We start from the raw sequence: 27,195 nt of genomic DNA on the forward strand, positions 1-27,195 counted from the left end.
GAGAGAAGCAAGCACTCAGTGTACAGAGACTGAAGGGGCAGGCGAGAGGGAGGGAGGCACTCAGCAGGCAGAGCAGAGAGACAAGGAGGGAGTGCAGGGCTTGGAGCTGGGTACCGCCGCGAACACCCTGTCCCAATCCTCCTTCATCCTTCCCATCCCAGCCACCTTCCTTCCTGACAGCCACCGGAGCAGCAGCCGGACACAGACCCCTTCCAGACAGGGTAAATATTGCAAGCATCTGTCTCTATCTTGGGGTGCAAATCCGGGGGGAAAGGCAGCCCCTCTGGCTCTTTGTTTTTGCTGAGAGAGGAAGAGGAGGCTGGGGGAGGGGAGGGAGACAGGGCTGGGGGAATGTGACACGGGCAAATAAGGCAAACTGGAAGAAAGGAGGACAAAAGCTTTTTTACGGAGACAAAGCCAGGGGGGACACCCAACAGAGCCCCCTGCTCCCCACTTTTGCAAGGGCATTTTAGGGGCCCCGATTTGCCCCTTTCAGAGCTGTGAAGGGTTTTTTTTGCTCTCTGCATGTTGAAGTGGCTCTTAATTTATTATATTTTGTTGGGGGGGATAAGATCTTCGTATGTTACTAGACTGTTGTATTTGGGCTAGGGGGCAAGGGAATCTGCTCATTTCTGTTTCTTTTAATAACATCTCTCCATAATTTTAAAACATTTTGCCCTGAGTAACTGATACACCCCTTCTCGCTTTTCTGGGTGTTATTTATTTTAGGGGTGGCCATAAACCATAGTGGCAGCCCCTGCATTGTATATTTATAAAGTATTATGTCTGACAAACAGGGTGTGTTTTTGAGGTTGGGGGGGGAGTGGTGTTGAGAATCAGCTGGGAAAATCAGTATTTCCTTTTGTGCACTGAAAAGATTGGTGGGGGAGGGAGGGGAGAGAAACTGTTTATCTGGCATTATTTCATTTTCTAAAATGAGCATAGCTAGGAATGGATAGAAAATATAACTTCTGTGTCATTTTTAATTGGCTGGTACATTTAAAAAAAATAAATCCAGTGTTAGAATCTGACTTAATTTAGTATTTTGCTTATGGAGAACCATGGGGTGACAAGGAATTTTTCTACCTTGTTTATTTCTTCCTCCCTTTATTATTATTTTATTTTAATGCCTGTATTTGTTGTGTTCTATCTCCCTCTTTCTTCTTTTTGTAACTGTGAAAGGAGGCCAGAGGGACCTGTATTTATATTTGACATTTTGTATGCAGAGAAAAATGTCATATTTTTTCCTATTTAAATTCTATTTTCTCTCTGCCTCTCTCCTTATCCCCCCTCCTGTTTAAGAAAAAGCTATGTAAAGCCTTTATGATCTTTGTACTAGGCAGCTCCCCCCCCCCCCCCCCCCCCCCCCCATTCAGTTTCCCTTAATACCAGATTCAGCCTAGCAGCCTCCATTATGTAGTGGTCAACTCTCACTGTGTGTTTAATATTCTCTGGCCTGTGGTATCCCTGGGTACATTCGGATCTCCTAGCTATTCAGGTGGGGTGGGGGTAGTGTCATTTTTATTTATCTGTTTTATTTGTAAATGGTTTGTGTGCTTCCTGGTAGAGTTAGTGCTGACATGGAATGGGGGGGTCAGCATCTTGTGTGTGCGTATCATGTGTTTACATAATGTCCTGTGTGTATGTACATGTGTATTGTAAAATAGGATTGGAACCTATCTGTGGGTATGCAACACTGATGAGAATATAGTATTTCTAGGGTTATGTAGTGTACTGTAGGTGTATGTGTGTAATGAGGATATTAATATATTCTACACATTCACTCATGCACAGTGCATTCTTGCTTTAAGGTTTCATGGGGAAGGGGCTGTGAATTCCTTATGGAGAACTAAATGGTTGTCCTCTGGCCCCTGGGAATACTGCTTTGATTGGAAAGCGCTGGCAGGATGGGGGGAAGGGTGCAAAGGTGTCTTTTTATGGCAGATCTGGAGGCCAAACCAGGAAGGAAAGCATAAACTGTAGGGCGTGTGGGAGCTGGTAAATCTTCTAATCCCTGGAGCAATTCCAGGGGGTGAATGTATGTTTTGGCCCTTGGCGTGAGTTCATCCTGCTACTGTCTGTGTACCCATCTGCAGTGTACCCTCTGTGCAAGGCTCTGTTTCCAATGCAGCAGTTGGAGGGAGAGGGGGGGGCGCATTTACAGGAGGAAATGTCCATCCTTCTTTGCTCTCCCTCCCCCGCCCTCCCCCAAGCCTCCTTGGGGGCCTCCATTCTCCCTTCTTGGATTCCCCTTTAGATACTGTTGACCCTGTTCCTTAGTCAGCGAAGGGGTTGTTGCACACTTGTGTGGGACAGTCCCTGAACTTTGCCCCTGTCTGTCCCAGGAAGTGAGGTACCACAACAGGGCATGGGCACAAACCCCTGAGCACAGCCTTTGGTGAGCTGTGGGTGTCTGAGCCTGGGAATGGAACCTGGGTCTCCTGCACAGCAGTGCGGAGCACTACCTACTAAGACATGGGGCCCAGCCTCTGCAGTGTTCGGAGGGCCTGCTGACCAGCGCTGGGACCAGAACCTGAGCAGAGCACTAACCTTTAGTGGCACCAGGCCTGGCCGAGCTCAGCCTCAATGGATGCTGGGTTCAGAGTGTCAGTGTCCTTAATGCAGCTTGTGCCTTTGCTCCTATACTGGAGCAGGAGGGTGAGTCAGGTGTACGTACATGTGGTTGTAGTCTCAGAATAGCAGGCAGCGGATAAAACCGAGGCTGGTGCTGTGCCCTTGCGCAGGCACACCTGCCTCACAGGTCTGTTCCCAGGGCTGTGCCTATTCCTCATTCTGCAGAAGTTTTCAATAGTAATGGGGCTTTGTAGTCTCTAAGCATAAAGAAGTCCCGGCACCTAGGTAAATATCAGGCAAGGGGACTCCATCTCTTGGTGTTTGCATGTGGCTTCTAGTGGCCACACTCTGCTTTCAGGATTTGAGATGCCTCCTGAATGCCTTGGTGGGATAATTTTTCCTGTGTGTCTATGCAGTCCGTCTGTTCCTCTTTCTGTAATCCCATCTCCCGGGGTGGGAGAAACAGCTCTGGATTGGGGTTTATGGTGTGCCCAGAACCCCTGTCACTGGCATTATTTTTGTCTCTGCCAGAGAAGGAGACATTCCCCTCTCGAAGATGCTTCCCATGCGCTGCGCCCCAGCAAGGGAAAGTTCCTCTTACCTTGTTCTGAACATCTGACTCATTGCCTCCCTTTCCAAGGTGCCCATCCCCAATTCACCCAGAGTCTGCATTCTGTACACTAATAATATGGCATTACATCAACTAACTGTACAGCAGAATCCTCTAAAAGGAGCCACGTTCTCTCCTCCCCTCCTTTAGACAGAGCCACATTACTTGAACAGGGGAAAGCTCGAGGTGGTGGCCATCCAGGGTGACATTGCCGGGGAGCCTCCAGAACTCCATTTGGCGAAGGCCTGCGCAAAGAGATGGGTCCTGCAGTGCACCCTAAAGGTGGTAAGGCTCAGGCTGGATCTCTGGTGGGAATGAATGCCATGGTTGTGGGCCTTCCACCCAGAGCGAAGTATAAGGAAAGTGACTGATTAGGTTGAGTGTGTCCTGCTGTGCATTTATAGGGGTAGCAGGTAAGAGCCTTGTGTTCCTAGACCATGCAAAGGTGGGGGGGAGAGGAGGGAGCAGTAAAGGACACCCACTGTGGCGTATTGTAGTGCAGACAGAGGGACCCAGTAGGGCAATGGAGGCTGCAGTCTATCGTAGAAATGCCCTGAAATAAGAAAATAATGCATAGATTGACTTCATTTTAATGGAACATTTTATTTATTTATTTATCTGTTTGTTTGTTTGTTTGTTTTTCCTCCTTCCCCAGCCCCCTATGGAACAGCTTGCTAGTAACAGTGGGTCGGTCTCTTGGAGCTGTAGGTTCCAAAGTACACCTGTCACAGGGGTGCTGGTCCCATTCCTTGCACAGCTTGGACTCCTTGCTATGGGATTCGTACCTAGCCAGCTTGGTCTCTGATGCTGCAGACCAGAACTCTTCCAGGTTCAGGTTACTTTAGGCTGCCATGTGTGAGGCTGGTCCTGGTGCTAATGGTGCTTCTCTGGGGCCTCTCTCCACACCATTAAACCCTCCAGTGGTCTTCCCCCTCCACCCCTTTCACATATCTGAAGAAATGATGGAGCAGGGATTCACTCTGATTCTCCCACATGGCTGTGCAGATCGCTAAAGTGAACAGGTTTGGGTCTTGTCCCTGCAGCATTCCTGGCTCTGCTGGCCTTGGACAGCCAACTGGCTGGGACAGGAAATGGATCCCAGTTTTCCTATGTGGCAATTCAGAAGACTAAACCCTAGGACACCAAGCTGGACCCCCTGCAGAACTTGCAGCCCTGGGGAAAGGGACCTGCCAGTAAACTCCAGATCTCCTGTGCAGTCACATGTGGGGTACTGATTAAGTTCCTGTTTCTGTTCTGACTCTGCATTTCCTTTGCTTCCTCCACAGTGTGACTGAACCATGGAGCTCCGAGTGGGGAACAAGTATCGGCTGGGCCGAAAGATTGGCAGTGGTTCCTTTGGAGACATTTACCTGGGTGAGTCTCTGTGTTGGCCCTTCTAGTTGTCAGGATGTATCTTCTAAACTCCGGGATGTTTCTTCCCCACTAATGGGGCAAAGCTGGCTTGTGAGGGGAAGGATTCTGAGGGTGATCCTCAAGGATTATGTTGTCGATGCTGGCTGCTTCTTTGGCCTTCCCTGCTGCTGGCGGTCTCCTTAAGTGAGGATGCTGAGAGGTGCAAGAGCCAGTTCGGGCCAGGGAGTGGTGAAAGGAACTGGGTCTCTGGCCAAACTGGTTATGAAGTGGACTGTAGCGATTGTGTTTGTCAGACTCCCACCCTGTCCCCTTCTCTCGCAAGTTTGTGTGTGTTAACCTATGGGGATTATTAGTTGTGGAAGTGGTGGTTTGGCGAAGGGACGGTCTGTTACACCAGGACAGAGAGGCTGTCCTGGTAAAATCTCTTTAGTGGAGGTTTGCTGGTTCCATGTTGAGTAGAAAGATACTTATAACCTCAGTCGTCAGATGGGGTATCTGAGCACAGAGCTGTTCAGGGCCGTGGGGAAGACCTCCAAGCGGTGGTATGATTCCCTCTGTTGCGTCACTCAGGGACAAAGGCAGGGAGGGGTACCAAGATGAAGAGAGACCCTCCAATACTAGCTTACGTCTTGTCTATTCCTCTCCCAAACTCGTATGCTGCCCCCTAATCCACTTCTGTTTTTAGTGGCCCAAACAATAGGGATTTGCTTGCGAGTCTATTCCACAGTCTAATAAGGCCCCTCTAATAAAGAAATAACTTCTTGAGAATTGCCATAATTTACCCTTCGCTAAGTTTTTCCCTCATTACTTCTAGTTACAGACTCTTAAGAGACCACCCTGAACAATTCCCCTCCCTCTTGATATTTACACCCTTCAGATACTTGTAGGTGATTATCATACATTCCCTTGATTGTCATGTTGCCAGGTGATACATGTTTAGCTCTTTCCAGCTTTCCTCATAAATCAGTCCACCCAGCCACTCGTTGTTGTTGTTGCTCTTTTGTGAATTCCCTCCATTTTGTTGACCTGCTGAGATGCCCAGAAGCCAGTGCAGTATTCTAGATGTGGTCAAGCAAAGGGCTCTCCTTGTGAGTGCTCTGTAATGTGATGCCTCTGCATAGAGGGCTTCCTTGGCTTTCCCACCACCACTACCGTATCACATTGCAAACTCCTCTCTAACTTGCTGTCAGCTATCACCACAGGATCTCTGTCAGCTTTACTGCTCCTCTGTTCCTCCTGTTGAACATTGCTTTCAGATTTTTTCCAAGATGAATCTGTTTTTTATTTTCTGCCCATGTTTCTAGTCCCTTTTTTTTTATTATTATTATTTCTCTGTCCTCATGGGTTTTTGCAACTCCTCCATGTTTAGTGTCTTGTGAATATCATGAATGGCTATTTACTGCCTTTGCCCAGGTCTCTAATAAAGATGATGGGTAAAAGCAGAGTGAGGTTCCCTGCTGTATCCCCCTGGACACTACCTCCACCTCAATATATGGCTGTATGTCATTTGTTTATGGTTCTCTAGTTAGCTGCCAACTCAAGTGACAGTGTTTGTAACCAAGTGAAGCAGGGAACAAGGGGCAATAATACCTTTTGCCTTCAAGCATGTTACACAGCCTAAACCTCCCTTTTGAGGTAGGTAAGTGCTTCCTGCAAGTAGATCAGGAGCGTGTGTGTATATGGGTGAGGAGAATGGCAATACAGAGAGGCAATGGTTCTGATCCTTCACTCCCTTGGAGTTCGTGTAGTCACCTGCACCTGTGCAGAGTAGGTGTAAAACATTCTGGAATTGTTGCACACCCACTTTGCAAGGTGTAAGTGACTAACATAAGAACAGCCATACTGGGTCATACCAATGGTCCATCTAGCCCAGTATCCTGTCTTCCACCAGTGACCAGTGCCAGATGCGTCGGAGGGAATGAACAGGGCAATTATTGAGTGATCCATCCCCTGTTGTCCCCTCCCAGTTTCTGGCAGTCGGAGGCTTAGGGACACCCAGAGTATGGGGTTGCATCCTTGACCATCTTGGCTAATAGCCATTGATGGTCCTTTCCTCCATGAACTTACCTAATTCTTTTGAGCCCTGTTATACTTTGGCCTTCACAGTATCCCCGGCAATAAGTTCCACAGCTTAACTGTGTGTTGTGTGAAGTACGTCCTTTTGTTTGTTTTTAAACCTGCTGCCTGTTCATTTTGTTGGGTAACTCCTGGTTCTTGTGTTATGTGACAGGATAAATAACACTTCCCTATTCACTTTCTCTACACCAGGGGTTCTCAAACTTCATTGTGCCGTGACCCCTTTCTGACAACAAAAATTATTACAAGATCCCAGGATGGGGGGATGAAGCCTGAGCCCGCCCAAGCCCTGCTGCCCTGGGCCGGGGGGCCAAAACCAAACCCCAAGGGCTTCAGTCTTTTGTATTCAAGGCTGTAACCTGAGCCCCGCGGCCCAGGGCTGAAACTGAAGCCTGAGCACTGCCATAAAGGGCTGAAACCCATGGGCTTTGGCCCCGGGCAGTGGGACTCGGGCTTCGGCTTCAGCCCTGGGCCCCAGCAAGTCTAACACCAGCCTTGGCGAACCCCTTAAAATGGGGTCATGACCCCCTTTGGGGTCCCCACCCATAGTTTGAGAACCGACCTACACCATTCATGATTTTATAGACCTCTGTAATACCCCCTTAGATATCTCTTCTCCAAGCTGGACAGTCCCAGGCTTTTTAATCTCTCCACATATGGAAGCTGTTCCATAAGCTTAATCATTTTTGTTACCCTTCTCTGTACCTTTTCCATTTCTAATATCTTTTTTGAGAATGGATGACCAGAACTGCACGCAGTATTCAAGGTGTGGGTGAACCATGGATTGAAATATTGGCATTATGATACTTTGTCTTATTATCTATCCCTTTCTTAATGGTTCGGAACATCTTGTTAGTTTTTTTTTTTTTCTTCTTCTTCTTTTTGACTGCTGCTACACATTGAGCAGATGTGAATAGTCACTGAAAACAATACTCCAAGATCTCTGTCCTGAGTGGTAACAGCTGAGCAAAGCAGTGGAGGCTGTGATGCCCTGTCTTGATAGGCAAAAGGGGTATGGTTTTTTAAATTGTTTTTCACTCAATCAAGTTGCTTTAACACAAAGCCGTGTTAGCTGGCTATGTTGGAGCCTAGGTGGTCCCTCCAGTTGGGGTCAGGTATGCTGTAGGGTAGAGTGGTGTGGGTGGAGGAAGCTTATCCAGCCTCTCTCTCTCTCTCCCTAGTGAATCTCTCTGTTCACGGATCTGTCAGTGCTGCACGAGATTTGCCTAATATTTCTCTTTTGAGGCTTGGAGATAGAGGGAATGAAGTGAAACAAATAAACGTTTTTATCTTGGTGTGAGATGAGGAACCTGGGTTTGTACAGCTAAACTCCTGACCCCTCCTCTTTCACCTGACCCCACGTGCAGCAGTGTGTTTTCCCCTAAGCAATGGTGCTGTGGGAAATACACTTCATGGATATTTTTTTTGGAAGAGGGGAAATATTTTTTTTTTTTCTCTTGCACATGCACATACATATATCTTAAACTGAGTGATTTCAAATGGTGGTGTCCCCTCCCCCATCTTGAGGATGTGGGGAACAGCACCACATTGGCTGGAGATGGCCCAGACGATCCAGTAGGCCTTAACTATTTTCCATGGTTCTGTAAGTCAGTGGGGGTGTAAACATTTGTGCAGAATGTGCAGTTTGCTTTATAATGGGCTTGATGAGGAAGTGGTTTTGATTGGATGAGTCAGAAGTGAGATGCATTAGCAGAACTGGGGTGGGGGGCCCAGGACTGGAATACGGGAGCTGTCGCAAGTCAGAAGTGAGAAGCTTGGCAAAGCTGACTGTGGTGGTGGTGAAGGGACTGGATTGCTTCAGAGAGGAACCATAGAAAGGAATATGAGCTGAGGATTGACTGGCAGGCAAAGCATGCTGGGACGCTGGTGGTGTGTGCTTGGACAGTTCCTGGTTGCATGCCCCTCCCTCGCATGGAGGGAGTTCCCTTTGTTTCCCGGCCTGTTAACTCTCTCTTGCCCTAGCTGACTTCTCCCATCTGTTCAGCGGCCATCCTTTCTTCCCTCACTAAGCGGGCAGGAAAGAAGGTGGTGGAAGGGGAAGGATGTGGGGAGAGGGAAGAACGTGGCTAATAAACACCATCCTCAGTGTGCATTGTGTGTTCGTTCTTTACATCTGTTACTTCTCTAAAAGGACCCCTTGTGGAGAATGTCTCCTTGTTCTGCAGGTAATGTCTTCCCCCCTCCCTGCCCCATTTAAAAAGCTCAAGACGAATGAATTCTGAATTCAGACAGCCCTTACAGCTGAGCGAGACTGGGGGTGGATGTTACCAGGGCCAGCTCTAGGATTTTTGCTGCCCAAAGCAAAAACAATTTTGGCCGCCCCCCCTTCTTTAATTACCCCGGCCCCGCCTCAACTCCGCCCCTTCCCCAAATCCTCAGCCCTGCCTCCTCCTCCCCCCAGGCTCTCAAGCCTAGGAGGGAGGGAGGGAGGGGGAGAAGCTGCACCCGCTCCGCAGCCACTCGGAGTCTCCCCCCCCCCCCCCAGGTTTGAGAGCCTGGGAGGGAGGGGGAGACCCCGAGCCGCCTCGGCGCGCAAAACAGCTGATTCGCGCGCTGCTGTTCCCCCTCCCTCCCAGGTTTGAGAGCCTGGAGGGAGGGTGAGTAGCGGCACGTGAATCAGCTGTTTCGCGCCGTGGCAGCAGCAGCAGCGGAGGTGAGCTAGGGTGACCGGGGCACATTTTTAGGGGCGGCATTCTGGCGCCGGCCATGCCAACCCTAAAAATGTGCCGCCCCAAGCACCAGCTTGTTTTGCTGGTGCCTAGAGCCGGCCCTGGATGTTACGTAGGATTGTGGATAATTCCTAAATCTCTCCAATGGCTGAAGCTAGAAGTATACACGGCACATTTGTGTCTAAACACAATCTTCTCATCCTCTGAGATCTAGGAGCAACCTCTGGGGAAGGAGGAGAATCGGAGATGTCTGCAACTTCCACAAGTCTATCAGATAGTAAAAGAGGGTGCATAGTTAATGCATGGAGCAAAGAGCCAGGAACTCCTGAATTCTTCCCCTGGGTCTCTAGCGTTGAGCAAGTCATGTAGCGCCTCCATGTCTGCGTCTGTGAAAGGATATGCACCCGCTTCAGCAGCGTGGCAGTGAGGATTATCAGCTGATGCCTACAGAGTGCTATGAAGATGTACAGGGCTCTGAGTGAAAAGTGTTTAATCAGTCACCCTGATCAGTAAAGGATTATTCCCTGCTTTGCTTTCCAATGTTTTGTCCAGTCTAGTTCTAAAATGCCCCAAGCAGTGAGGCTGCTTCTACTTCCCATGGGAGACTGACACCTTTGCAGCAGTCTTTGGAAAACACTGGGCCCGAAGGCCAGGTTTGGCCCTCTTGAGATGTTTGCCTATCTGGCATATCCAGGTTTTGCAGAATCTAAGCTATCCAGATTTTTTTTTTTCTTCTTTTAATGTCCGCATTAACTTTCATGGCTCGTTGTGTTAGTGGGTGGAGTTGGGAGGGTACAGGGAGTTGCTGCAGGGAATGAAATGGAGAGGAATGAAAGGAAGAGAGTCAAAGTGAAGGCAGAGAGAGACAAATTGGAAATAGCCCTGAGTGTTTTCCCATTGGGTAATAATGAACCTGCCACTAACTGAACTGAACAAGCAATGACTAACTAAAACCTTAAACCTGGTCTACCCTAGGAAATTAGGTTGGTATAACTACATCGCTCAGGGGTGTGAAACATCCACACCCTGAGTGATGCAGCTACATCCACCTAACCTCTTAGACAGTGCTAAGTTGATGGGAGAATTCTCCTGTTGACCTACCTACTGCCTCTCGGGGAGGTGGAGTACCTACCCCATGGGATGATCCCTCCCATCAGTGTAGGAAATGTCTTCACTGAAGCGCTGCAGGGCTACAGCTGCACTGCTGCAGTGTTTTAAGGGTAGACAAGGCCTTAGTGACTATGTAAGGGCTATGCTGTAACCTTGATCTTTGAGCAAACTCCCCACTGATATTAGGAGGAGGGGTTCGGTTGTGAAGTATAGGGAATACATGGGCCTAAATTTACATCTGGCTCACAGACCATAATTTAAACATGGAATTTGTCTGTGTCCAAAAATGACCCTTGGCCGAATGAATCTCAAGAAGGCCTCTCCTCCAACCCCCCCAACCCCAGATACTGAGTAAAAATATTTCTTAATTTCATCCTGTTGATCCTATTTCCACTCCCTCAGAGCACCATAAATAATTCCTCACTCTCCTTGGTGTTTACAGCCTTCAGATATTTGCAGGCTGTTGTCATGTCCCATGCTTCCTCCCCACCCTTCTTAGTTGTCTCTTGGACAAGAGATATGTATTTAGCTCTTTTTAATTGTTCTTCATAAATCTGTCCCTCCAGGCCCCTAATAACTTTTGTCTCTCTCACAAATTCCTACCAACTTGTCTGTCTCAGCTCTGATACTGTAGTGTCTCAGCGACACCTTTTTTCTAACATGCTGCCTCAAGTTAATCGGTGTTCTCCAGAACTGCCCCAAAGGGAATGGACTCTGGAGGCATTTGCTTTATCTTGTGGATCTAGGATGGGAGAGGAAATCAAGTCGTGCTTTTTTCTCTTTTGACCATTTTCCCCCTACTTGGTCCCAGTTTTGGATGAGGGGTGGCAACTGGTGGATGGATAGATAGAAGGTGCTCTTTCTGTGTCCCTCACCAGGGACTCTGTATTTCCTAAAGCCTGGAGTGGAAGGCAAGAATTAATTTTACCTGCCAAGACTAGCTTTAAATCCAGGGGTTTGGGTTTTGTTGTTGTTTGTTTTTTTTGCTATCTTGTCCATGTCTCTTCTATTCCCATGGCTGAATAAATTCCCCCTACCATCCCTTTCCTTCCCACTCCATCTTCTGGTTAGTACACATATTCTGGGATGGTTCCTAGGGCGACGGTTTTGACTGCCAGTCACCTGTGCAACCGGCAGTTAGTCTGTGTGAACCTTGGTAATCCCTAATTCCAGTGGGAGGGCGGGGGGCGGGGGTTAGGATTAGAGAGAGGTCTGGGGTGTTGTTCTTGTGGCCTATGCACAGATCTTTCAGTTCTTGCCATTTTAGGATGGCAGGAAACAAACAGAACCCCATCTCTGTTAATATGTGGAAGGGATGGAATGTCCCTCCTCCCTCTCCCGTTCAGTCCTCCTCCCACAGCCAACAGAAAATCCATCTCAGCTGATGGCCCTGTGTACTGCTCAGCAAGATTCCTGTATTCTGTGGCAGCTTACCTTCAGTTTTAAAAATATAGGTTTTTTAAATTATTTACATCAGAGATCTAGAAATACCCTGAGTATAGGAGTCCCTGTGTGGTTTATTTTACTACTGCATTCCGTTTATTTCTTCACACTTATGAAATTGGATTGGTGAACAATAATTGCACTGTAGGGTGTGTGTGTGTGTGTTGTCACCTGGTGGGCAGTTTGGAATGTTGGGATATGCACATTAGTTGGATGTTTAACTATTTCAGTGTCCATTGTTTTAGCCATGTTGACCTGTGCATTGTCACTGTAGACTTAACCTGGTGATACAGTGAGGCAGTTTGCACTTCTTAGAACTGTTGTTTCAGGCTGTCTGCACTGGCTTCCGTTTATTTTGCCACTTCAAGAGTTTCTTTGCAAACATAAGAGCTAGACACTGCATGTGTGATTTTTTTTTTTAAAATGAAAGTTTAAATTGTGGCGCACAATTCTGTGTCAAAGGGTAGATTCCAGGACAAATTCTGCAGTGGTGGCAGCATGGGAATTGCATAAACCTCATCCTGGGTGTCTCACTTAATTCCAAGCATGTTTCTAATCTTCATTTTGCCCTCTTTTCCTGTGCCAGGTGCCAATATTGCCACTGGGGAAGAAGTTGCCATCAAATTGGAATGTGTCAAAACCAAGCACCCCCAGCTCCACATCGAGAGCAAGTTCTACAAGATGATGCAGGGAGGAGGTGAGTTCAGGGAGGTTGCCATACCTGGTGAGAGTAAAAGTAGAAATTGTTCCAGGGCATTTTGGGGAGGAGGGAGAGAAATTACTGCTGGGTACCTTAGTGTTGGATATGTCCTTCTCAGCAAGGAATACTCTGGGCAGTGGGGAATCACTGTGGATGTCTCTTGTCTATCTCTCATTCGTGGGGTTGGTCTCTCTTTCTGCAGTGGGTATTCCCTCCATTAAGTGGTGTGGGGCAGAGGGTGACTATAATGTGATGGTGATGGAGCTCCTGGGACCCAGCCTGGAGGATCTCTTCAATTTCTGCTCCCGCAAGTTCAGTCTCAAGACTGTTCTGCTCCTGGCAGACCAGATGGTGAGTTTCTTCTAAAGGTGTCAGCACCTCAGCTCCATCCCCATACCTTACCTTTGGCTTTTCCCACCCCCTCCACTCAATAGCAGTTCTGAGCTGCTGTAGCCCAGACTATTTGTCTGAGTGAAGATGGAGAGGGCCTGTTCAAGTGTCTTCCAAGGTGTTTGCTCTTGAAGAGGCTGGGGAACCAGGCCACCCACTCATAGGAGTTGCCAGACTGGATCAAACCCAAGGTCCATGTAGCTGAGTATCCTGCCTCTGACAGTGGTCAGCACCAGAAGTCCCAGAGGAAGGTTAAGACCCCCTCCCCCCAAATAGGCAGATGTGGGATAATCTGTGCCCATCCCCTCCCAGTTAGGGCTCATCCTGGTCTTGAATACTTAAAGATTGGCTCAACGCCCTGAAGCTTAATATCCCTGCCAAACTCTCTTCCCTTCCCTCCCGGGAGTGTTAATGGTGACTTTCCCTCTGAGGAAGAGGGGGAGCGTTGGTGGGAATGGATGTGTTCCCTGTTCCTCTGCTTCTCAGTTCTCATGAGTTGGGGAGAAGAGTCCTTTCTTGGGGTGTGACCCTCATTGCAGAGCACCAGAAAGCTAGCAGTTCAAGCCCACTCCGATGGCTGATACTTGCCAGGCCCATCTGCCCAGGCTCTCTTTTAAGGGTGGGGGTTATAACTCCTAAAACCATAACAAGCTTCCTTCCCACTTCTCCTGCTGTGTTCCTCCTCTCCCTCCAGATCAGCCGTATCGAGTACATTCATTCCAAGAACTTCATCCACCGGGATGTGAAGCCAGACAATTTCCTAATGGGGCTTGGCAAGAAGGGCAACCTGGTGTACATCATTGACTTTGGCCTGGCCAAGAAATACCGAGACGCCCGGACCCACCAGCACATCCCCTACCGGGAAAACAAGAACCTGACTGGCACGGCCCGCTACGCCTCCATCAACACCCACTTGGGAATTGGTGAGCCTACTGTGGCATGTGTGTGTCTGTGGGGATTCTGCGTGTCTGTTCGTGTGTACCATGAGCTGTGGATTGCAATATTGTGGGAGGGGCAGCAGGTGCCATAGTGAAGGTTGCATAGTGGTTTCCTTCCTAATCCCTGGATTTCAGTTGCTCATAACTAAGGCTACGTTTTAGTTATGGGTATTTTTAGTAAAAGTCATGGACAGGTCACGGGCAGTAAACCAAAATTTATGGCCCGTGACCTGTCCATGACTTGTACTATATACCCCTGACTAAAACTTGGGTGCTCGGGGGGGCACAGGACCCCTGCTGCTGGGGTGGGGAGGTGTTAGGGGGTGGTGGTGCGTGGCCCAGGACCCCTGCTGGAAGGTCTGGAAGGCTCCCTACCCAGCTCCGTGTGGCTCCCGGAAGCAGCCAGCAAGTCCTTGCAGCTCCTAAGGAGAGGTGTGGCCACGGGGGTTCCATGCACTGCCCCCATCCCGAGCACCCGCTCTGCAGCTCCCATTGGCTAAGAACCGCAGCCAGTGGGAACTGTGGGGGCGGTGCCTGCAGGCAGAGACAACGCACTGAGCCGCCTTGCCGAACCTCCGCCTAGGAGCCAACAGACATGTTGCCGCTTCCGGGGAGCCCCGCTGAGATAAGCGCCACCCAGAGCCCTCACCCCCCTCCCGCACACCAACCCCCTGCCTCAGCCCAAACTCCTGCTGCTGGTGGTGGGAGAGGGGTGCGGTGGCTTGATACTGCCCCAGCAGCGGTTGGTGCGGCTGTCCCCGGGGGCTGCCCAAGCTGGAAAGTCATGGAATCTGACTTCTGTGACCTCCATGACAGACTCACAGCCTTAGTCATAACTTTGTTAGTCTATAGCAGAGTGAAATTTACATAATTCTCTGACAGTTTCACAGCTGCCCTTGGAGTTCTGAATACCCACAATAAAAATGATCAGACTCTTGATAACTATGCTGCTGCTTGGCAAAGCTGTGAGCAACGGAAGCTTTGAAGTTATCTGTCGGCTACATTTGATTCACATTTGGAAGGTTTTCTCTAGATTCTTATGGGCTAAGAACTTAAATCCTCCAGAAACTGGTGGCTTGGGCCCCCAAAGTCACCTGGGAAAACTTTCCCCTCTCCACTGGCACTGATGATTTTCTAGAAGCCATAAAGTCTGGACCTATTCTGCAGAAATAGAGCAGATTCTGATTGCCTTCATCTTTGATAATATGTAGCTGCAGCCTGTGGAGGTTATGTATCAAAACAGGGAGCACTACCATAGCTGGGAGTCGGAAGGTCTCTCCTGGCCTCTGCTCTGTATTAAAAATATAGCCAGCCTGGTAGAACCCTATGGACCATATTTTGGCCACGTGTGTGTGTGTGTGCGTGTGTGTGTGTGTGCATACATACAAATTGAAGTTCAGTGTGCTGCTTGCTCAGGGTTCCCACAACCAGGGTGACTGCCACATTGGGATTACTTCATATGTGCTTCACCTACTGTGTCTATCAGGGACTGGGTTTTTGGGCTGCTCTGTCAGACCTGAGTGAGTGAAGGACTAATATGTCTGTTTTGCTTGTTTAATTTTCCACCATAGTCTTAAATCTTTAGCCTTTGATTCTGGAGTCTAGCTTGCCTATCACGCTGAATTTTTAGATCTTGTTTGCTCTTCAAAGGGAAGATTGCATATGCTATAAACTTGTAACTCTCACACAGCACTCTGCACAAAATGTTGAAGCTGAAAACACTAATCCTTGCAGCAACTCCCAGAATCACTGTCCATTTTACAAGTGGAGTTGCAGAGAGGGTAAGTGACGTGCCCAAGGCTGCCTGGGAAGTTGGTGTCAGAACAACAATCAAAAGTATGCACTTCCTGGCTCCTAGTGCTGCGCCCAGCCCATGAGACCTCTCCACTGGACAACTGACATATGTGTTTGAGTTAACAGAGAACCTTCACTCTGAATTTTGACTTTCAGTTACTAACTACTCGGTCTTACCATTGCCTTCATGCAGTTGAGAGGCAAAGGAGGAACCCTTGAGTTGAATAGCAATCAAATGAGAGCCTTATATTTGACTCTGCAAGCTAAGGATTGTACATTCCAGAGTCTGGAAGGAGTGCAATTCCCCCACCCCCCTTTCCCAGAGACTGGGGGGAGAGATCTGGGAGGTTTTCCACAGTTACCAGGGGAGTCATTTGACTATGTGGCCCTTGGTTTATACATTCCAATCAATTTTCACATGCTCTGGGGATGAGAATCCCCTGTGCCCGTCAGAGCATGTAAAGTCTGAAATAGACACCCGGGGTGCCCAGGAGACTGACACAGAAGGGGCCTAGCATATTCTGTCTGAATAGTGAGTATGGGAAGCATGAGGGTAATAACTCTTCCCGCCGCCACCCTAAATTCCTTTTATAGATGACATCAGAATGGGCCCTGTTTTTCTGCTGGTCCTGCCCCGGCACTATTTCCAGTTTCATGCTATTAAAGACACTAGTTCTGGGCTGTGCAACCTCAGAGTTCACAAAATCTGATATGAATGTGTAATCAGAACAACATAATTTGGTGAGGAATGAACAGGGGTTGGGGGAGTCTGGCTCCCTTCCCAAGGATTATCCCAGTCACAAACTAATGGAAATAGCATGGCTTTTGGAAGGGTCAGGTGGGTAGCCGTGTGCTGAGAATCAGGGAGCCTCTGTGGCTGCAGGGAAGCAGGTCAGCTCATTAATCTTATCCAGTGGAAGTCCTAAATAGCCTCCCTCCGCTCAGGCACCTGGTCCCCATGCAGTTTGCCTCCCTGCTGTCAGTTCCAGACCCAGCCTTTGTCTGGGCACCATCTCGGGGGAGGGAAGGAGTGACTAGGAGCCTATGTCTGTGAGGGGGAGGAAATTGGCATGGAAGTAGGATAGCAATCTTAGAAATGAGAACGGAAAGAATATTTCATTGCAAGGTACAGATTGGCTTTGGGGGCTTTCCAGAGGTGTGAGTCAGAGATTATTTTGTAGAGAGGAAGAGGATCAGTAGGTTGGAGAGTGTGGATGCTGTTCCAGGTGTCCAAGGGGAAGACTGAGGAGCTGAAGATGAGTAAAACACAGAGAGAAAGTGTGATGTAGTAAGCTAAACACAGGCCTGGGAACCAGGAACTCCTGAGTTCTAATCCCACCGCTGACACTGATTCACTCGGAGACCATGAGTAAATCCTTCTCTTCCCCTGCTTCCTGCCTGTAAAATGGAGATGTGATTTTCCTACCTCCCAGGGATCTTGTGAGGCTAAAGTGACTATTGTAAACTCTAAAAGTGTGCATGCGAAGAAATGTTCCTGAGTGTACATGTCCTCAGTCTTTTAAGATGCATGTGGATATTGCGAAGGTTGAAGCTGTCTTGTGTTGTCAGACTCCAATGGAGTTAAAGTTGAGAGTACTTGTCAGTTTAGGGTGATATACATTATAGGGCTCTTGTAATTATCCCACAACCAAGAGTTATAAACCTAGGAACTCAGTTAAGTTACACTTAAGAAATCTAAACATGTGACGTTACTGAAATGTGGTCAGGGCACCTTGGGGCTGCCCAGTCGGGCTCTTCAGATTTCCCAAGGAATTAAAACTCTCTGACATATGGTGCACAGACTATGTTTAAAGTTATATAGATGTACTTTTAAGGATTAATGGTCACTTCCCCATTATTCTTCATAACTGAAAATTTGTCCTGCTCTCTGGTGACACCGCGAAAAACAAAATCCCACCACTATGATTAAGGTGGTTTTAGTGTTTATGGATCCAAATTAAATTAAACTGATTTTTAAAGACAAATCAGACTTTTTTTTCATATTGCCCTCTGCCCATTTCCCCCCAATCATGGTGTCACTTCAGGGCAGGGTTAAGGGGGTGTGTGCATCTGTATAATAGATACTAGAGGTTTGCACACTTCCTTGCTTCTATAGGCCTAGCTCATTGCACTCACTGGGGACTTCTTACCACTCTCCCCCATCCTTCTCTATCTCAGGGACTCCCTGCAATTCCCTCTTATGCCAGGGCTTTATGTATCCCATTCTCTGCCCTCATGCCAGGGGCTCTGTGAACCCTCATTTATCCCTTCCCCATTACTATTTAAGTAATTCAGGAGGTCAACATTTTAAACTGTATGGGCGTAGCCGAGACTGTGGGTTGGTGGGAGGAGGTACCAATATGGTGGAAGGTGTTTTAATGGCAGCCATCAATCTGTTAGAGCTATAGACAATTTCAGAGGTGGTTGAAGCTGTCAGGTACCAGGGTCTTCAGGTGTCCTCCATTTCATCCTTTTTATCCCCCCCACCAAAACCAACAAGATATGTCCAGTGATGCTTAGAACATTCCCTGACATTTTGGACTTGAACACTGCATCTGAACAAAAGTTAAATGCCATCAAGCTGAGCATAGGCCTCACCTCCCATGGCCACTTAAGAAAAAACCCTACAGCAAAAAATCTACATTATTTTTAATGTGAAAGTTGCAAAGTCAAGCACTCAAAAGTTGAGAATTTCCAGTATTAAGATTACGTGTGCAACCTTAATTCAGTCCCTGGTGTGTCTGCGTTATAATACAGTCTGTAATTATATGATCACATATTAGTTTTTCCTGAGGACCCCCTCCACACCCCATCTCATTCAGTGCACAGGGTAGATTTCCTCTGAAGAGGATTCAGGATTGTAGCAAAGGAGGCTTGGTCGGTAGTTCACCTGCTTAATTTGTTGCTGGAGTTGGAAAGTGTGCAGTAAACTAAGCTGGGGATTTCAGGAAGAGAGAGGATGGAATCATGGGCTAGGTAGTTGAATGCTACCCTGGGAAAATTAGTTCTGCCTCTGACTCCCAGTTCTATGAGATACTGGGAAAATGATTGTTAAACCAAATTTTTCACAGGTGGTCACATTGTGTGTTCCTCATTTTCTGAGTGCTCAACCAAAGATAGCTGAGGCCTGATTTCACTTATAGCTGTGAGCACTCTGCACTCCTGCAAAATCAATGGGAGCTGTGTTTCAAACGTAAAGTGTGAAGTACTCTGAAAAAGTTTTGGCTTTGTCATGGACTCACAGATCATGCCCACTCTTGGCCCCGTGCAGTCCGTGTGGGGTGCCCCTTTCAGTGAGACAACCCTTCTCGGGGGTCCACTCTCTCCCGGGGTCAGACTCCTCCACCTCCTGGAGCCGCACCTCTCTGAGCCTTAGCGCACCTGTTTCTCACTGTGGGCCTCCTCAGGGAGTCCACTCGCTCTGGACTCCCAGGGCCTCCACCCCGTGAAGGGGTTGATGCAACCCTGTTCTCTAGACTGGAGTGACTCTCAGCCAGCGTAAAACAGGAGGGTTTATTGAGAGTTGAACACAGCACAGGAAACTCTCTGGCCTCAGGCCTAGCCTCCCTCAACCCTGCACATCCCAGTCTCCCTGCATCCAGGTGGGCTCTGCCTACTCCCCCTCTCCAGCCCAGAGTCCCCCTGCTTCCCAGCTGGGCATATGATATCACCGTCCCCAAGCCCCGTCTCTGTCCATTGTCTTCTTTCCAGGTAAACAGGGTCGTAAACCGGCCCGGACCTCCTCTCCTCGCATCTGTCCTCTGGCCCCCTCTGTCTAGAACTGGCTGGTTAGGTCACTGGGGTCCTCTCTTCACAGCCCATTGTCCTCCCACTGGCCAGAACCAGCTGCGACTCCTGAGCTGGGCCTCTGGGTCACCACGTCACCCATCACTGGGGTATCCGTTCTCCAGGTCATTGGCCGGGGTCCCAAGTTCCCTCTCCGGTCCTCTGTAACAACAACTCCCTCTCCCCTCACCTCGTTAAACCAGTAACACCCAGGGACACTGAGTCTCACCCCCTCTGCATGCAAACCATTGGAAAACCACAGGAAAAAAAACAAGAAAATCCCCCACTTTGTCACAGCCTTATTCTTTCTCCTTCTCAGTTTCCCACTACACAAATAGGCATAATACCATCTAATCTCACAAGAGTGTTTTGAAGATAAATAAATTAATTTTTGAGAAATACTCAGATACTATGGAGAGAACACCATAGAAATGCCCAAAAGGAAACCAATAACTTTGTATTCAGTGTAAGGTTTGAATGCTGTGTGTTCAGTAAGGCCTTGGCTGCATGTTAAATGTGGAGGATGAAAAATAAATATTGAATTGGGCAGGGGTCCTGTGTAAAAAATAGTATGTGATCATGTCATTAAAGATGGTCTCCTAATGCATACTCAGAGGCCCAAATTAAAGTTGTACAGGCCTTAATTCTGACACTTCTTAATGCCCGAGAGCTTGACTTTGCAACCTTAATGTTCTTCTATTTTAGATCTTTTTAACATGTTTTGTTTTAAACAAACTGAAAAACCAGGAATTCCATCACATGAAACCATATTGACACCCAGCTTGGCTCATCAGCAGGGTTTAGATCCACAACACAGACCTCCGCCACTTGAACTTACAGAGTAAATGGTAGCAGTAGTAGGTTCTTGTCCTCTGTGTGGACCACCCACTAATGGGGGATGAGAGACACTCTGCCAGTGAGTTTCACAGCTACTTCCCGACAGCAGACCAGTGTAGAGTCTGAGGATTCCAAGGTTCGATTGCGGGTTCTGTGGGGGAGTGTGCTTCAGTGATTAGATGTTTCTGCTCCTAGCAGACTCTGTTCCCCGTTTCCCTCTCCACCCACCCTCCATTATTCACCTCACCACGTTCTAGTTGGCCCACTTTCACCTTATCTTCCTCATTACTCTCGGTGCCGGCAGCGAGAGCAATGAAAGCCTAGGAGAGGTGGTCTCCCCACTTTCAGTTTCTGTGCCTGATGCCACAGTGGTCCCCGGCTGCCAAGAGGAGCCATTGAAGGGAAAGTTCTGCTCTGCCCCAGCAGCCTACGGGTAGGAACCTGCTCACTGCAGAGAATCTTCATAGAATTTAGCTGCCAAACTCTACCACTTCTCTACTGATCATGTGCGAACTGCAGTTATTCGGAGGCTTATAACTTGGAAAACTTGGGCAGATTGTCATGGGATGGCAAGAGGCACATCCTAGACACCAGGGTGAACATCCCCCGCCAATACCAAATTTCAGGTCCCTGCTCTGAATTATGGAGGCCCTTGAGTTTCTCAGAAAAAGCGCTTGGAAGATTGTTTTGCTCTTGTTTTAAAATACACATAAAAATGGGGGGTTTTGCCCTAAGCTCCTTCTCTGAAGTGACTGAACCATTTTTGGTTAAACTTTCCAGAAAAATTGAGCCTGAAGCAGGTGGGCAATTGGTTGTGTATTGGAAGCAACAACAAGATGGTCTCTTGTTTCCTCTTGCTTGCCCCTAACCACAGAGACCAATTAAGCAACTCCAGTCACATCTCACTCCCTGCCCATGTGCAACTCTCTTCTCCTCCTCCTTCAGAACAAAGTCGCCGTGATGACCTGGAGAGCTTGGGCTACGTGCTCATGTACTTCAACCTGGGTTCACTGCCCTGGCAGGGCCTCAAGGCTGCCACCAAGCGCCAAAAGTATGAGCGTATCAGTGAGAAGAAGATGTCAACACCCATTGAGGTGCTCTGCAAAGGGTACCCTTGTAAGTGCTGTGCGCTCCTGATGGGTACCTTCATAATATACACGTGCATGTACACTCCCTCTCTCATGCCGGAACCCTACAGAATCTGACCCCTGCTAGCAGTGGGAGGCACGGCACATGTCACCGCAGTACTAGGGGGTGGTGGGGAAGGAACCCGGCGCATTGCTAATGGCAACAATTAGAAGGGATGAGCGAACCATGGCACTGCAGTCCTGGCACAGAAGTGCGATCCCTTAGAAATCCCTAGGGAGCTGGTTTTGGGTGGTCTTTGGTATTTTTGAGATGTCCCAGTTTAGAGGCAGGCTGTGATGAGAAGAAGGTTCAGGGCTCATGCTGCTGATATCTAGTGATGCTGAGGTGTGTGGATCTGTGGGGGATACTGATGCCAGTGTGCAGCCCATGCTGCTCTGGTCTGCTGTGGCCACTTACTTCCCACATGGGACCCTGCTTCCCAAATCTCCGTTCTGCCTATTTTGTTAATGATATGTTCTCCCCTCCGGGGATCCCATACAACCTGCATGCTATCTCTGGCTTGAAAAGCAGCCAAAGAGGGGAGGCAAGCAAGGATTTCCCCCAGAGGCTGTCCTCAATGCCCAAAGCAGAGCGTTCCTTAGCGGAGAAGGCACATATTGTCTGGCTCCGTAGTGATGCCCCTCTGGTCTAAAGCAATGCTTCTGGTGGGGGCCCTAGTCCTGTGGCTGTACCTGAGGCTCACTGCAGGGAGAGTGAAGTGGGGGAATGGAGGTGCCTCATCAGAGTGGAGTTGTGTTTAACGATCAGCCATTATCTCTGCCTCTCTCCAGCTGAGTTTTCCACGTACCTCAATTTCTGCCGCTCACTGCGGTTTGATGACAAACCCGACTACTCGTACCTGCGGCAGCTCTTCCGTAACCTCTTCCACCGCCAGGGCTTCTCCTACGACTATGTCTTCGACTGGAACATGCTCAAATTCGTGAGTGGTGCAGGCCTCTGCGACAGGCATGGTACTCCCTGGGGGGGATGGGGCAGAAGCTGTGACCGCGCTCACTGAGAGCACATTAGGTGCTCGTCCCTAGTGAGCAGTGAGCGGGACAGGCGTGCAGCATGGGGATCAGGGCTGGGGCAGGGAGTTGGGGTGTGGGAAGGGGTGCAGGCTCCAGCTGGGGTGCAGGCTCTGGGATGGGGCTGGGGATGAGGGGTTTGGGGTGCAGGAGGGTGCTCTGGGTTGGGATTGAGGGGTTCAGAGGGAGGGAGGGGGAACAGGGCTGGGGCAGTGGGTTGGGGCATGGGGAAAGGCTCAGGGGCACAGGCTCCAGGTGGCGCTTACCTCAAGCGGCTCCTGGAAGTAGTGGCATGTTCCTTCTCCGGCTCCTACGTGGAGGTGCGGTCAGGCGGCTCTGCGCACTGTCCTGTCTGCAGGCACCGCCCCTGAAACTCCCATTGGAGTGCTGGAGTGGAGCCATTGGAGTGCATAGGAGCCGGAGAGGGACCAAGATGCAGCTTCTGGAAGCAGCGTGGAACGGCCCCCGACTTTGCGCCCTGGCTGGTGCCCCGGAGTGGGGCAAGTCCCAGACCCCCGCTCCCCAGCAGGAGCTTGAGGGACGGCTTAAAACAGCTGGCGGGCTGGATGCAGCCCACGGGCCATAGTTTGCCCACCCTTGACCTAGCACCTTGTAGCTGCCACTGCAGTCTAAACAATAACACACACCTCCCCCTCACTCGTTTCTTCAGGGAGGAGATCAAAGCCTCCTCCTCATGGGATGGAAGGTTCTAGAGAGATGGGATCCCCTCTGTTTCTTTGCCTAGTCCTTGGGCCAGACTTGTTTCTTAGAATGGGTGGGCACAGGGTTTTCCAGCTTGTTCTGAAGGCTGAGCCTGTTGCAATGTGGGGGTGGTGTCTGCCTTTCAGGGAGCAGCCCGAAACCCTGAGGACATGGATCGGGAGCGGCGAGAGCACGAGCGAGAAGAGAGGATGGGGCAACTCCGGGGTTCCGCCACACGGGCGCTGCCACCCGGCCCCCCTGCTGGAGCCACAGCCAACCGCCTTCGCAACGTCGCCGAGCCCATGGCCTCCACGCCCGCCTCCCGAATCCAGCAATCCGGTGAGTGGGGCAGGGAAGCCGAGGCACGTGCGAACCCAGGGTGTGTTGGGAGTGATTGGAAGCTGAGGGTGCTGAATGCATGTCTCTCATTTTCTACTTCTTTCCCTCGGACAGGAAATACGTCCCCCAGGGCGATCTCACGGGTGGACAGGGAGCGGAAGGTCAGCATGAGGTTACACAGGGGAGCTCCTGCCAACGTCTCTTCCTCTGACCTCACAGGGCGGCAAGAGGTGTCACGGATTTCAGCGTCACAGGTGAGTCCCTGCCTGTTGCACGTGGCCTCGGCCTGTCCGCACCGTGCCCCGGATCACCTGCAGTTCTGGTGACGCTAAAGGGGCCACAGGAACTGTTGAGCTGGATGGCTCCTGGGCAATAACGATTTCGGGGGAGGGGAGAACCAACAAACACATCACGGTAGAGGAATGTATAGAGCACTCTGGTTTGTCTCCTGCTTTCTCTCCAACCCTCTCTCTGGTTCTGCCTTCTCTGTCCACTCACACACACTCTCGCTTATTCCCAGACGAGCGTGCCATTTGATCACCTTGGGAAGTGAGGAGAAGATGCCCCCGGACCAGTGTTTGCTTAGGTGAGTGCTCTCCCTGGTGCCCCGAGACTCTGGTGCCAGCTGTTGGCCTGAAGCCTGAGTGCCGCTGTGGTGGGTCAGTGCACTTCTCTTCTCTCTCTTATCCTGGGAGGATGCCCTTTGGTCTGGGAGTGGGATGCTTGAGCTTCATTAGCTGGGGATGGAGAGCAGCACTGTGGTGCTCTGTGGAGAAACCAATCCATATGGCTAGTTCAGCAGCAGGGCTTGGTGGTGGTGTGGGTTTTGGAAGTTCATTCCATTGCTCCTGAGGGGGTGGGAATGCTGTAGACGCCACTTCCCCATGCCTGGGGGGGGGGGGGGCGTTAAGACCAGAAAGCCATTTTGTTGCTTTCCAGTTCGTGCTCTCCTGATTCATCTTTGAGGCAGTGTGATAGTGCTGAGGAGGTGGGTTTGGGCTTGAGTGGGGATGTGGGAAGGGTATGCACCAGAAGAGGCAAGATATGTTTGTAGCCCTTTTTTTTTTTTTTTTAAACCAGTGCGTATATCTTTAAATGGGAAATAGATGCTCACAGGGTAGCTCTGAGGGCTTCTCTATGGGGTGGGTAGAGGGGAAAAAGAAATGGGTAATTTGAGATACCAAGCTCTCGTCATAGGAGATGGCCAGGGGAGCCTTCCCTTCTCTAACACTCTTCCCCTCTTTTTCTTTTAGTGTCTTCACTGTATTTTTCTTTTAAAAACAAAAACAAAAAAACCCCAAAAACAACAACAACAAAAACTTAAAAAAAAAACACAAAACAGTTTTTTTTTGGTTTGTTTTTTGCCAACACTGAGGAGATGAGCTGCCCCCCCGTGCTGGCATGAAACGTTTCTGAGCTCGCCACCTGTGTTCCCCAACACGAGCGCCTCCGAGAAGCCGACGACGCGGGAGCCCTGCAGAAATGCCTCTGCTGCCTTTGTGCAGCTTTCCCCCCCAGCCCCACCTCAGCGCACCGTCTTCCCAGCTGACTGCACCCCGCCCTCCCTTGACTCTGCTCTTTTTATTTTGTTTTTAAAACAACGTCCTGTCTTTTTTTTTTAATTTTGGTTGATTTTAAGATCAAGTGGTTTCTAATCCAATTTTTTAATTCACTTTTTTTTTGAGGGAGGGGTTACACTTGTTTTGCAGGAATCTCCTGGGCAGGTAGAAAATCTCTGATTCCAGCCGTGGCTGGTGGTAGAAACTGTGTTTACAAGCATTAAAAGAGATGGCTGGCAAGCTGTGAGAGGAGTCACAGGAAAGGCCTGCCACTTATTCACGCACCTTTTTCCCCAGTGGCACCTCCGCACCATGTGGGGAGTAAGCGGAAGCACCAGGCATGTATAAATAAGACAAACGGTCCTGGCATGCCAAGGGTTTCTTTCCAGAGGGGTTGAGCAGTTGAATGGAGGAGGTGAAAGTGAAGCTGAAAGACAGGGAGACTGTAACCTGCTTCCCATACCGGGGGTGGGGTCTTTTACATCAGGCTGCATGTGATGTTAGGTTTTGTTTTAATTACTGAGGGAAAAGTGTGGGATCCGAGGAGAAGAGAGGGGTGTGCAGAAACTTGGGGGATGGTTTTCCTCTTCCAGCTCCCCCCTGCCCCAAATAAAAGATCTGATATCCCAGTGCGTATGCACAATCCCTGACCGCCTCCTTCTTCCCCCACTTTAGTTGTTTTAAATATATTTTAGGAATGCTCAAGACCCCACATGGTTCTTGGGTTTTAAAATGCAATGATCACCGCTGTGACATATGGCCTCTAGCTGGCGCACTGACACTAGTGTGGAGCCGGTGGGGGTGGGGGGAGTTCGGTTTTGGTTTTATTCCTTTCTATTTAACACTGGTTTTTTTTTTCCCTAATTTATTTACCCCTCTTACTCTCTTTTTTTCTTTTTTTAATTAAAGAGCAAAACTTTTTATTACTTTGTAATTTAAAAAAACGGAAAAAAAAAAAAAACCTGAAGAACTTTGGGGGTGGGGGGGGGATTTTGTACTTTTTTCCTGTGTAAATATTGGACTTTTTTGAGCTTTATCGTGGTTGTTAATTTGAAGTAATAAAGTAGAAAATGATAAAGTGACTCAAGTATCTGTCCTTTCTTCTCTCCTCCCCACCGCTGTTCTGGTGATGTGATATACAGGCAGGAAGTGTCATCTTGCTGCTGGTTATGTTCCCAAGTTCCAGGAACATGTTTGATTAGAATTACTGGAAAAAAAGCACATGGCCGGAGCACCTAAAAATAAAGCTGATCTGGTCTTCAGAGTACTGGTGCAGCCAGCGCTGTGGCCTTGGTGTAGGGAGCGCTGTGAGAAATATGATTCGGGGGTCTTTTGATGCCTGGACTGGAGAAGTGTGTGTGTGTGTGTGTGCGTGCGTGCGCCACCGTGTGAATTTATGTACACGCTCTTGTCCCCTGTTAAACATGATTTGTTTCTGTCAAGGCTTTGATCGATCAAAATCAAATCCTGCTGTCGATAATCTGTCAGTTTCTCCCTCCAGCCTGAAAAATGTTGTAATGAATAAAAATGTACTGTATGGGGAAGGGGAAAGTCCATGTTGTAGTTCCAGACAACTGAGATCCAAATTTGGACCTGGTGTAAGTGTGGGACTAACTGCTCTTGAAGTTCATTCTTCCATGTCTGCATCTGGTCCCTGTGGCACTCTCGCTGTCTCGCCTGCCCAGGAGTCAATTTTAATTTTGTAATATTTTATTTCTAAGTACTGACTCTACAGTTACACCATTCTGAATAAACAACCAGATGAGAGTTCAATTTCCTGCTACTCATCAAACTTTTTAAATTGATTTAAAAAACAAAAACAAAAAAAACTGGAACTAAATGACTGTCAACTCATGAATCCTTCCAGCTTCATCTGTTAGCCGTGTGAAGACAGCTGCACCTTCAACTTAGAAGCCTATAATTTGTTGGGCCATTTTAGTAGCTCGCTCCGACAGCGTCTGTGCGTGGTAGCCAGGGAGCGTTAGAACCCACCCCCAAAATCAGGAGAGTCGCAAGTGTTTTTTGGAACCTGCGTAGCGCCCCTCCCTGTGCTTTCTAAGGTAATGGAGTGACACTTGACTCCTTCCTTTTCTAATGTCTGTTTCCTGTGGAAGGCC

The 27,195-nt window shown here is 49.0% G+C and overlaps 1 protein-coding gene across 2 annotated transcripts; it reads left to right on the forward strand.

Moving 5' to 3' along the window:
- Window positions 1-25,277, forward strand: CSNK1E (casein kinase 1 epsilon). Of its 2 annotated transcripts, XM_034776635.1 has the most exons (12): window positions 1-221; window positions 3,335-3,469; window positions 4,471-4,558; window positions 12,464-12,574; window positions 12,780-12,928; window positions 13,662-13,890; window positions 21,268-21,438; window positions 22,242-22,390; window positions 23,327-23,519; window positions 23,634-23,773; window positions 24,040-24,105; window positions 24,773-25,277. In XM_034776635.1, exons 3-11 carry the CDS (start codon window positions 4,483-4,485, stop codon window positions 24,070-24,072), a joined length of 1,251 nt encoding a protein of 416 aa, XP_034632526.1. In that variant the 5' UTR covers window positions 1-221; window positions 3,335-3,469; window positions 4,471-4,482; the 3' UTR covers window positions 24,073-24,105; window positions 24,773-25,277. The 2 variants fall into 2 exon arrangements, with proteins under 2 accessions (XP_034632526.1, XP_034632518.1); XM_034776627.1 differs by lacking the exon at window positions 3,335-3,469 and having other exon boundaries at window positions 2-221.
- Window positions 25,278-27,195: the final 1,918 nt, after the last annotated feature.

Source organism: Trachemys scripta, chromosome 1, assembly GCF_013100865.1.
Source record: "Trachemys scripta elegans isolate TJP31775 chromosome 1, CAS_Tse_1.0, whole genome shotgun sequence".
In the NCBI taxonomy this organism is placed as follows: domain Eukaryota; kingdom Metazoa; phylum Chordata; order Testudines; family Emydidae; genus Trachemys; species Trachemys scripta.

Excerpts from the sequence above, each read along its gene's own strand:
- CSNK1E (XM_034776635.1), top strand. The coding sequence starts at position 4,483 with ATGGAGCTCCGAGTGGGGAACAAGTATCGGCTGGGCCGAAAGATTGGC. Across the intron at positions 21,439-22,241 it reads GCTCTGCAAAGGGTACCCTT|CTGAGTTTTCCACGTACCTC; the intron begins GTAAGTGCTGTG and ends GCCTCTCTCCAG. Across the intron at positions 22,391-23,326 it reads ACTGGAACATGCTCAAATTC|GGAGCAGCCCGAAACCCTGA; the intron begins GTGAGTGGTGCA and ends TCTGCCTTTCAG.